We start from the raw sequence: 12025 nt of genomic DNA, 5'->3' as shown, positions 1-12025 counted from the left end.
TTCCCTCTCGCTGTTGCTCGCGTGATCACGTGAGCGCCCTTGCCGCGCGCGCACTCCCTCGCCACCCGCTTCCTTTTCCCAATCTCCTGGAGGGCCTTTTCCCTGTCAACCCGCCGCGCATGCGCGCGCGAAGAATGGCGCGTGGCCATTCTCGCTTCCCTCTCTTTCCGGCCATCAAAGCGACGGGCTCGGCGTGAAGGAGCAAAAATAAAAGGGGCCGCGGAATGAGGGGCGGAAATTCAACAGTGAAGTGCAATAATGAAAAAAAAAAGAGGGGGGGGGGGGAGGGGAGATGGCGCCTCGCGAAGGGAGCGGGGATAAGGGGTGAAAGAGACAGGAGCGGCCGAGTGAGCGCCCAAGGTTGGCGCTCCCTGGCGGCGCAGAGACGGGCGCGGACCTGAAGGAAGCACGTGGCGACCAGTAGAGCAGAGCGGCGCGCCGGCCGGGGAGCAGTGCTGGCTGCTGCTGCGGTGGTGTGCGCGCCCGGTGTTACGGTTCTACTCGGGGGAGTGCGCGAAGGAGCAACAAGCTCCGCGCACAACGTGCGCTGCTGTCCCAGTTCGCCGCTCATCCTGGATCCGTGCGGGGATAAGTCCCCAAGTGCTCCCAGCTCTTCTCTCGGTGCTGTAGCCCGGACGCCGCGCCATGGGCTGCAACCTGGGCAAGGGGTCGCAGCCGGACGACTCCGACGTGCGGGACAAGTCCAACGCCACGTCCCCGCAGACACCTCCACCAGGCATGCTGGCCGACCGGACTATCGACGGTGCCGCGAACAAGGATTTAAACGACCACCTGCGCTGGAATAAGGCGCCCGAAGCGCCGCAGGAGCCTACAGGTAGGTAGTCCCGCGTAAGCATCACCGAGATTAATAAACACCTTTAGGTCGGCACGGGGTGTGCCATGCTGGACCTACTGGTTGATTTGGAGTTGGTTGGCAACTGCTCCGTCCTCCTCAGCACTTTGTGCGGTGGTCGGTGCGTATACATCATGAATTGCGCTCCGCATAAAGATTCATTAATGATCAGTGCGTATAGACGACGCTTGTTAGCGATAGAAACTGGTTGGCCGAAAAAGGAAGCAGCCTTGATTAGAATGTTACTTTTCTGTGGGCTATTTACCCACTATTCAATTAGGTGCAAAGGCAGAGATTTATACACTCCCCTCCCCCAACAGGCCCCCAACACCCCCCATGGAGTATTTCGACCCCCCGCCCCCCCCCCCCCCCCCCACGAAAAAAAAATCAAAAGTCTGGGTGGAAAGGAACGGGAAAAGTTGGCGAAGGTCATACACACGCATGTGGGGACTCGTTTTATTTTAAATATACTTTCGGAAGCCTAGCGGGAACACTGCCATTTAGAAATGTACTCGGGAGTAGTTGATGGAGCCGCAAAGCTCAGATTGCACTACAGTCGCGAAAGACTGTGTTGAGATCCACAATAACTGTGAAAGCTGGCGGGTTGGTATAACTGCCCTTTTACGACTAGGAGGAGTGGATTTTATTGAGCAAACGCGTGCGGTCGTTTGAGCCGTTTCCCTTGTGGGTACCCCCGGGATACTCCAGATACCCCCGGGACGTGGCCGCTCTCCGGGCTCGAAAGATTAGTCTTTTGGTTTTCTACGCGGGAGCTGGTCAGTGCGCCCTTCGACTGCCCAATTTGGGGCAAAAACCTTGACACGAAGACTGTAGAGGGAGACTGGCGCACTAAATGCTACTCTACGGGATTCCTGCTGTTGTAATGCAGCAAATTAAATTTCCTGTAGGTACATTGGCATTGCAGGAAACCATAGTTTCCTGGTTAACCTCCCTGCCATTTCCTTTTCTGTTCCTTCCTTCCTCGTTATAACGAAGCCGTTTTATTCGAAACACCACTTCATCAGAGAGGGAGAGAGGGAGGGAGCGAGAGAGAGAGAGAGAGAGAAAGCTTTATTGAACTCTGAAGAGGTTAGCCCCACAAACGGCAGGGCTTGCTACTTCAGATGGGGTGAATACAGTGAGGCGAGAAAAGAAAACAAAGGGGGGAAGAAGTACGTAGTAACAATGTATGACAGGAAGAAGAAGAGAAAATCAGTTGGGAACGAAAAAAATTCACAGCGTTAGGAGAAAATAAAATCTGCGGATGTCAAGGTTAAAGAATCCTCGAGTAATCCCGAGACAGACAAAAAAAGTTAAGAGAGCCTTTGCCCCTTGCGCGGCGTCAGCGTGATTTCGCCACGGACAAAGAAAGGGATGCAGTTCTAAAGTTTTCCTCGTAGCAGCACACAAGAGTTCTTTGCACTGTTTCGCGTTGGGTTGCATGCTGCGGGCAGTAGCATAAGAGATGCGGTATGTCTTCTCTCACAGAGCACAATGGCGAGTCCGCCGAGCCTATCTTTAACATAAAACTGCGAGTGAAGGCAACGTTCAGGCGTAGTAGGTGAAGGACACCCTCAGTTTGCTTTGGCAGGCCTCGGGGAAACTGGAAATTGCACCGAGGGTCAATGGCATGCAGAGGCAAGTGTATCCTAAAAAATTCCCCGCATTTTCCCGAGGGGAAGAATGTGAAAGTGCGAATGCACCAGTTGAATTTGCGCGGTTCGGTAATGTTCGCGAAAGAGAGATTACACACACACACACAACTACAAAGAAAGAAAGATGCATTTATTCACAGACATCTATTTGTGTTGTCGTTGTACTTGATTGCTAGAGTGGATCTCGGCTTTGAAATTTCGTGTCAGTACTCCTTTAAGCGGGTGCATTAGCCCTTCTCACGCCCGATTCCTGGCCAATCCCCCACGTGGGTATGTGCCATGTCAGCGGCAAGGCAGCGCGCGCCCATCTCCCCCCGTTGCCAAGGAAGACGAGGAGATTCCTGGCCAATCCCTTTTGGGTATGTGATGCGGACATCGCCGGTGGACGCAGGTTCAGGGTCGCTTAAGAAGTGCATTGCACTTAATAGGGTCCTGCCAAGCTAATAGCTGCAGTTTCCATCCCAGCGCAGAAACGGCCGTACTGCTCTCGTCTCTGGAATACGGGATTCCAACAGACACCAGCAGATTGTGCGCCTCGTTCGCTGCTGCGTCAGAGACGACGTTCCCCTGGATGCCGGAATGACCTGGCAGCCACGTAAGCGAAATTCGGTGCCCGCCCCGTAATCCAAGTGTGTGCAATGCATTTAACTCGCGCACAAGTTGACTCCGCAGTGGGATGGCTTCATGATTATGAAGCACTGCTTGTAAGGCAGGCCGTGAGTCAACAAAGATCACCCATTGCCGAGCGGGACTATTGGTGATATAAAGGAGTGCCGCCTGTACAGCAGTTAACTAAGTGAAAGTGGACGACGTCTTGTGGCTGAGTTTCTTTTACAGTTAGTCCCACCGATGGAATCCACACTCCAATAGCTGACGAGTCAGACTTTCTGAACCCGCCTGTATGTATACCTGAACGTGGCGAAGATAACGTGAGCTGATGTGCTCCAGCGTGAAGTATCGCAAGGCTGGCTCAGGCAGAGATGATTTTTGGTATGGTGACGCAGAGATGTTATGGTGATGCATATATCCCACGTTGCAAACTTTCATGGCGGAAAGGCAGGCTTGTTGGCGGGAGGAGGCTCCGCACATGAGAGGAAGACACCTGTGCTAGAGGGTCTTCAGCGCACCGGGTTACGTGACGGAGGCCGATGTGAAGGAACCCTTGAGCCGTTCCATGGCTCCCAATGCAGTGCTTTTCTCCGTCTTTCAGTGAATAACCATCTCCGCTTTCAGCGAAGTGGTTATTCTGTCCAAATGATTTTGTTATACCGAGGATTTGCTGTATGTCGAATAATGTTCACTGACGTACGGCGATCTCCTCCGTTCCTCAGCCGGCACCCATCAGAAAGACATGTGGTGCAGCCCAAGGCGGTAACTTGCAGCTGTGTAAGGACAAATTCTTCATTACGTGATTTCGTAACGCTGAGACAGCGGCAGTCTAGTCCAGCGTGCGCCCACACATCGGCGCCGTTTCTTTGCCGTCCAACCCCCTTGCAGTCATGCCGAACCCCTTCCATTCTACAGAACCAAGCCACGCGAACAACAACGAAGACGCCCACACTACAGCGCACGTGCTCCCGCTCCTCCCAGCTATAATAGTGAGGTCGTACACGAGCCGAAAAAGCGCCCCCTTCCGGCCACCTCATCTCGGTGCGGCAATGCGGAGGGGCGTTTTGTGCGGGAAAAGCCCACTGTGTTTCGACCGCCAGCCGTGCGCTTATAAGAAGCCGCAATGTGCACGCGCCAAGCGATGTAGAGACGGCCCACGCATCCATCCTCTCCAGCGATCGAAGCTCCTCGAGAAGGGCTTCTCAGGGACACTGTGCGCAACCCAGCGTTTTCCGACGCATTTTCCCTTCGTGTGAGGATGAGTCAGTGGTTTCGAGCCCCCATCGTTGTCAAAAAGAAAAGGTCCATCCTCTCTCCCCTCCCCCCTGGACAAATCATGGCTCTAAACAAAGAAAACTGGCTGGACTGGCCCAAACGGCGGGGCTCAATACGACTGAGTCACTTTACCAGAACGTACGACCCGACTGCCAAGACTAATCGTTGCTTCGTTACCAGTTAACTCTAGTTTCTCTTCTTGTTGTAACTGGTTACTGACACACCACTCATAGCTTCACTGCTCGTGTGAGGAGGAACAAATAACTTCCTTCCCGTAATTTTATTTACGATTTATTAATGCATCACGGGTGAAGGCGCTTGCAAGCGAAGTTCGCGTGCCACTCATGGAGTACGTTTGCTCTTCCCTAACCAAACAAATCATAACCTTAATATTACCGTATGTAGCGGGTTCAAACTGGATAAAGAGTTGTTACTAAAAATGAATGGTGGCATGATTCAATATTTAATTCGAAAAGCCTGGGCCGGCCACCTGTGAAAAAAAAAAAAACTACCTATTTCAAGCCTCGAAAAAAAAGCTCTGGTTTATAAAACCGCACATCATCATCATCATCATCATCATCATCATCATCAGTCTTGAACCCCCTACCTTCAAAACATTTCCGAAGCATCTGAGTCTATATGCTATGACCTCAGAAGCTGCCCATATGTGGTCTCGCTAGGGTGTCGAACCCGAACCTATGCGGGAATTTTTGCCGGAACAGTAAACCCGATCCCCAACCATTATTTTTTGAGGCGCCGGACCAGGACGTAACGAAAAAAATTCCCCCGCACCTCCCCGAAGGGAATCGTGCAGAAATGCGAATGCATTGGGTGCACCGATGAGTGTGTTGCGAGTAATGGCGTAATTAATGACGAGAGTGTGAACGTAATCATTTATTCATCAGCACCTGTTTGTGTTATCGTTGTACCTGACGGCCACAATCACTGCCTTGTGATCGCTAAAGTGCACGGTCAAAGGGTCTTTGAGAAGCATACGCGCGTCACAGTTTCGCGTAAAGACCAGATCAATGCAAATCCCGTGAATGGTAGTGGGGCACGTGTCGAAGCCGGCAGAGAGACAATGCATAGAGTGCCTGGTCTGCATGTACTCGACCAGCCACCCGCCACTCTTCTTGCGCACGCCAACGTTGAAGTCGCCAACCAAGACTATGGGGTCAGAGGGTTTGGAGCGCACGCGCACACTTTCCATAGCCACGTCCAGCTGCGCGGCAACGGCGTCTCGAGCCCCCGACTAAGAAATGCATTCGCATTTACGACGACGACGACGACGAAGGCAGAACTACGAGGCGCGCGCTCACGTGCGCTCGCGCTGGAGGAATGCAGGCAAAATGGAGAACTCTCTATCCTTGTTTGCGACAGAGAGAGAGAGAGAGAGAGAGAGAGAGAGAGAGAGAGAGAGAGAGAGAGAGAGAGAGAGAGAGATACTTTATTTATGCAAGTAGTTAGATGCGCGCGAGGCGTGATGGGTACGGTCGTTAAACCGGCTGCTCAGTTCGGTCGTCAGGCTTCTCTACTTCACCCTTGAGTAGGTTTCTTTTTTTTTTTTATTTTTTGTTTACTCAAGTTTAAGTGCGGGCACGCTCAAATAGTCGCGGCCGCGACGGATGTTAGCGAAAAACGAAAACCCCCCTGCGTCGACATTTCGGCGAGCGTTAAAGACCCCCAGGCAGTCTGAACTAATCCGTAGCCCTGCAGCTTCGGCGCGTAAAACCGCATGGTTCGATCTCTCTCGTTTTTTGCATCGACGCGCAGAAAAGCCGTAAACGCCCCCGGGGCATTTATAATATAGCGTCCAGTAAAGCGCCGCGTTCTTTCCATCTAGCTGTGTCGAAGTTGTCCAGCACACAATTGCTAAAGTTGACATCTCCATTAAAAGAAAAAAAATAATGTTTACGCCGTGGCCTTGGCATCGTTAAGCATCAACCACAACACGTACTGTGCGAGATACGTATACGTTACCTGTTCCTTTGGCACGCAAGTCCGCGACAGCGGCCATTTTGGTGTTTATCAGTGTGGCGAGACTGCCACTTCTACGGCCTGGCCTTCATAACTTCGGCCGAGTCGTTTGTTCACAATACTACCGAAGATGCAACAAGACGGCATCTTCGGACGCACTTCTGCTGCTGCTACACGCGTTATCTTGTGATTCGCGTTCGGAGCGACGTCAGTCGCGCGCAGCCGCAGGGAAGGCAGGGCAAGCTAGGTCTACCACAGTTGATTGACTGACTGAAAACGCATAAACAACAAAATGTCGGCACCCATGAACCATCGCAGTGTAAACAAATGTCACGTGATGCGAACTGACCACTTATCATGGCGGCGGCACGGAACAATGGGAGATAAGAGTGCCGATACCCTGTAACCTTATCTAGTGACACTACTGCAGCGCAGTTTGACAGGTTGCAGATCAATCGCACATGCCATGCGTAAAGTGATCACGATACACGCCGCTGTGACGAGGGTACGCAGACGGAACCGATGTTTTATGCAGCGTAAAGCATGCGCGGACGGCGCCTGCTGAGCTGTTGGAGAGCTGCGGGTCGACGCTCGTTGCACGCAATTAAAGCCGGGATGTGCCCATCTCGACAAGTTTTAGAGCTATAACCCGGTAATGCAACCCGCGCGCCACGGACCTCTTGGCGCCGCTCGAATGTGGCTTTTTTAGTGCCGTGGTGCCGCATGCCCAAGTGGTCACCATATGTATTGCCGCTTTAAAACAACAGGAAAAAATCCCAAGCTGTGCATTGTACCACGTGTGCATGTGTTGGTTATCTGCCTCGAGGATCCTCCAGATGTATCAGGAAAGGTATATCTGGAGGTCAATATAGCCATGTTGATATTTTTTAATGGTCGATTTCCTTTGCCGATTGTATAGTTATGGGATTCGGGATGATACCGTATGACAGCAACTTTTTCTTTTGTTTTTTTCGCGTTGATGTTTTCAGTTACGGATAAATATACACCATTTCATCCGTTAATCTTCAATAAGATTAGAACATGTTCTGGGCTGTGTTGCGCATGCGCAGTTACATCTTCCTGTCAACCACAAGTTAGTTGAGTTTCAAAATGCATCCCGACCAGACCGGCTTCCGTCACATCCTTGACTTCAAATCTTCCTGTCAAGCGCGCCATTTAAAGGGTCGCTAGCACAGCCCACTGATAAAATGGCAGCTCCCCGGACGAGCAAGTTAAAAAAGTTTACACAAGCCCTGAATTTTAAATGCGGAGAATTTCTTAGGCTCGCCTGGTCCTCTGTCGTTGATGGCGGCGCCGTCCACACGCTCACTGCGCATGCGCAACTCTCCTCCTTACACCCACAGCTCCGCGATACTACACTATTAAAAAAAAAGAAATAGTTAGCGGCGCCCGGTTCCGATCCCACGACTCTCTGGCCGCAACGGGAGGTACGCGGTGCTCTTCCCACTACGCTACAAATCCGGGACAGGAGCAAGTGCTACGAATGCGCCTTATGTCCTTGACTCATTCAAACTACGTCAAGAAGCTAGTGATACAACGAAGGCACGTGAAGCTGAACGTCAACGGAAACGATGAACTGAAAACTTTAGAGGGGGATGCTCAATTTCCCTTGGGAAAGCTGTGGCGGGAAGCGCCACGCGCCTTGCAGCTCAACCAGCCCCGTCCGCAGCGACTCTGATGCTGATTGTGGCAGGATGCCCCTAGGGATTGGCCAACCAAAGAATCCATCACGAGATAGGTTCGCGTTCAACCACCGTCGTCATCTTCCCGTAGGGGAACCGCCGAAGAAGAAGAAGAACGAGAAGACAAAGCTGCGAAGAGGAGGGCGTGTACATTGCTCTCAGCCGGTGCACCAATGTCAACAACCTTTACCTCACCAAAGCTGACGGAGACTACCGATTCGACCACAGAGACAACATCGATAAGAACATGATGGACGAGTTTCGGCGCCTCGAGAACCACCGCCTACTCACCGTAACACAACAGCACTTGCGTGCCTTTGCCACCGGTGTGGACCCGGACGCGGAATTTCCTCTGGCTCTAGTAAAAACCAGATCACTCAACATAACGGCAACACAATGGAACCACACGGAACCGCCACGATGCTTCGCATCCTCATCAGGGTTCCTCACGGGAAGATTGTGTAATTTTTGGTAGTGTCTATTATCCCGGCAACCGGTAGAATTACCGTCAGAAATTTCTCACGGCAGTCGTTTCTTATTGGCTAAGCAAGCTACGCGGAGATTCAACATGATAAATATCTCCCTAAAATGCCTTAGCTGCACCTGCCCCTGTAGCGCTGTGGTATAGCGCTCGGTTTTAAACGAGAAGGCTTAGGTTCGAGTCTGATCAGGTTGGGGCGTTTTTTTTTTTTAGCTTTCGAAATTTTTTGTCATCGTGATTTTGTTAGTGCTGTTTTTACTTTGGTTTTTACTATATCAAAAGATCGACGCACAGGACTTCTAGAATTGGTTGAATTATGTTCATTACAGGTTGTGTTCTGTGTCGTTGGGCTGGGTTAGATTAGGTTTGTTGCAGTTTGGCAGGTTTTGGGTAGGTTATGACGCGTTCAGTTAGGTTACGTAAGATTCGGTTAGGTTATGTTACGTTAGGTTACGTTGGGACATAATAATATTCAGCAAATTACTGGCCAGCCAGCTTTTATGGAAACTGCCGTGAGAATTTCCCGGAGGTAATTCTCACGGCTGCCGTGAGATTAGACGCAGCCGTAATTTTTTATACCGTCACCAGGGCTTTAAAACAGGAGATAAAACTTGAACAGAAAACACGCAGTTATATCTTATCATAGTTATATCTTAATCTTATCATAGAGCTTGTAACTAGTTTTACAGTGGAGCAGTGCAAGTCTCCCCCCCTCCCCTCCCCCCCTTGTTTTCATTCCGGTGAAGCAGATTTACTGGGCGCCGTTTCTATGATACTCCTCGCCACCGGCGACCCCTTTTCGCAACTGTTATACCCCTCGCCACCCCCGGCGCCTGTCTCATACCTTGCGCATACGGCTGATAACGGCGGCAGCACTGTTACCAGATGATAGCGGACTATCAACAGAAGCGCGAATGGACGTCAAAACGAGCCGCGGCCACCGTTGCTGCCTGAAATGCCACCTCGTGTAATGTTGCGAATACCGTCCGGATGTAGGGCAACTTGCCCGTTTGAACCACCGACCTGAGCCCATAATTGTTATTGACCGTATCGCACGAGAGAATAAGAGGCTGAACCGCTCAACAGGTGGGGACTGGCATGCGTCAAGAAGGAATTAAACTTCCTACGCATGCGCCGCTGATAAACAAGAGAGAGAGAGAGAGAGAGAGAGAGAGAGAGAGAGAACGCAGTTAAATGATGCTGACGAGGTCTGTCCAACAGATAGCCTACATGCTACGACAGGTGAATAATGACACAAATGAAAAAAAAAACCGACATGAGGTCTGTAGACAGAGTTCAGTAGTTCGAGGTAAAAATAAAAGAAGTGTTAAAACACCGTAAAGTGCGTTCGATAAACAAGCAGTATAGTGTGGCTACTGGGCATATTTAAGTGTGTGTATTTTTTGCAATAAACTGTTGGTCCCAGCGCTCGTGTATGTCTGTATACCTCTTCTTTCTGTCCGTGTCCCAGCTGCACTGTCGTCCCTAAATATGTGCAGCCAACAAGCCCAAATAGCCACTTTAGGGTTCTTCAGAATGAAAGGCTTTCTGAACGACATTTTCACCGCTGTATTTCGCTCAGTAAGCATACGCTAATCACCAATTGCCGGTTTACGCGTGCACGGTTTGGGGGTGGAAGGAGGGGGAGTGCACACACAGCTAGGCTTCGGGCCTGTACCGATAGTGCACACACAGCTAGGCTTCGGGCCTGTACCGATGACACGCCCTTCGTGCTGGCGGGAGTTTTAAATGTGGAAGTCTCGCGGCTGAATGGGACCTGTCAGCTGTCCTCCGTGGTTGAGTGTTTTGGGTTTGGGTCGGTGTGTTACAGTGTTAGTAAGATATGACTATGACTCGGGAAGGAAACGGACATGTCTTACCGATAGAATAACGCTCGAGTCCGAGGTTTTACGTTGCTATGGAACGGACGCTTGCCATTTGCTCCGAGGAATAAGAGCGGGAATTGAAGGCGTGTCGGAAAGCACAGACGCGCGAATGGGCGCAACAACTACAAAAAGCCGTTGCCGCCGCAAGTTCCATGCAGCTCGCCGAGTAGCTGCAAATACCTACATGATGACCAGGAACGTGCCCACTTGTAGCGCTGACGTGAGCCAATATAGCTTCAAGGGCTTTGGGAGCAACACTTTCGCCATTGTCTTTAACTTTAAGCGTTCGCATATCACCGCTTGCCGGTTGATGAGTGTGCGGGTGGCGACTGGAAAAGAACAGGAGGGGGTCGTGCACGCGCAGCAATAGGCTTTACGTCTTCACTGATGACATGACCGTTGTGTTACTAGGAGGTTTACACGTGGACGTCAACCGAACCATTGCAGCCTGTCCGGCGTCCTGCTTGGTCTAGCGCAGCGGTTTTGCGTGTTCCCAGAGTGTAACACGTGAACAGCAGCGGCGTATTGTGGTCTTTGGGGTCACAGTAACTAAAGTAGAACATGGTGCTGAACATCGCACCAAAAACAGCGCGACAAAGGCCTGCACTGGTCATTCTCTATTCCAGTCCCTTGTTCAGTTTTGGTGCAGAGTAAACTTCATGAACGTGAACAAACTAACCCAACTTTTAGATCTTCTAAAATAGGTCGTTCACAGAAGGATTTCAAGTCTCTCGGAATGAAACTTCCCACATCCTTTGCATTACTCAAAGCGGGTAACGCCTGCCGCAGCTGCTGTAGGTTATTGCACTATCTACAGCAGTGAAAGCTCGTACCACCACCCCATGGCTTCCATCGGATGATTAAGTCCCCTGTGTGCTGTGTGCAGAGAAAAAGAAACCGCGAAAATAGGTAATGCAGCATGTGGACAAAAAAAAAAAAAAAAAGAAACGCAGCCGCACCAAAAGCCGCAGAGTCAAGTAGAAACAGGCTTGAGGTTCGGTGAGCTATATTCTCGGATACGTATCAAGCCAATGGACCATGATCCTGAAAGCACCGCCCGGGGCTAAAGCTGTTGACGTATGCACACAAATTAGGAAATGGCTTATCGGCTTGCGGGCTGTAATCCAGTGAGCGCGCGCCTGATTGCGTGACGCAGAGCCCCTCATTTGGCGCTAGTTCAGGAGCTCGTGCACCGTCCGTTAGCCTCGTGAACAGCGTTTCTTCCGGTCGATGAACCTGCCACTCTTTGTTCCTTGTCCGGGGCTTCCCGCTCGCTTTTGCGGGCGCATATCTTCTCACACCGAGATTAATTTGCGTGCTGGGGGCTCCAAGAAGGCCGGACAATGCCTCTTTGTTGTTTTGCGGACGTCGGGCGATCTTCCATGGTGGCATCCACACACACAGTAGGCGGTCTTTCAGGCTGGCACGCCGCCACGCAGGGTGGCGTGCTGCCTTTGAGGCTGCGCTGCCGTCCTTACGCTAGGGCTCGTAGCCAGCTTGGCATGGAGCTCTGGGCCACTTAGAAAGGCCGCTTATTGAAACACCAGGAACGCACGACGGGGCAGATACATGTTTCTACCATGTTT

General features: G+C 51.2%; 1 protein-coding gene across 1 annotated transcript in view; it reads left to right on the top strand.

Moving 5' to 3' along the window:
- Positions 1-377: 377 nt before the first annotated feature.
- Positions 378-12025, top strand: part of Igl (IQ calmodulin-binding domain containing protein igloo) — a 142692-nt gene continuing 131044 nt past the window's right edge. The window contains exon 1 of the mRNA XM_077706004.1: positions 378-835. Coding sequence (XP_077562130.1) covers positions 646-835 — 190 coding nt within the window. The 5' untranslated portion in view covers positions 378-645. The remainder of the gene's footprint in view (positions 836-12025) is intronic.

This window comes from Haemaphysalis longicornis, unplaced genomic scaffold, assembly GCF_048455015.1.
Source record: "Haemaphysalis longicornis isolate Haplotype H1 unplaced genomic scaffold, Haemaphysalis longicornis Haplotype H1 scaffold_4, whole genome shotgun sequence".
NCBI classification, from domain to species: Eukaryota; Metazoa; Arthropoda; class Arachnida; order Ixodida; family Ixodidae; genus Haemaphysalis; species Haemaphysalis longicornis.
This window is presented reverse-complemented; position numbering and strand designations above follow the sequence as displayed.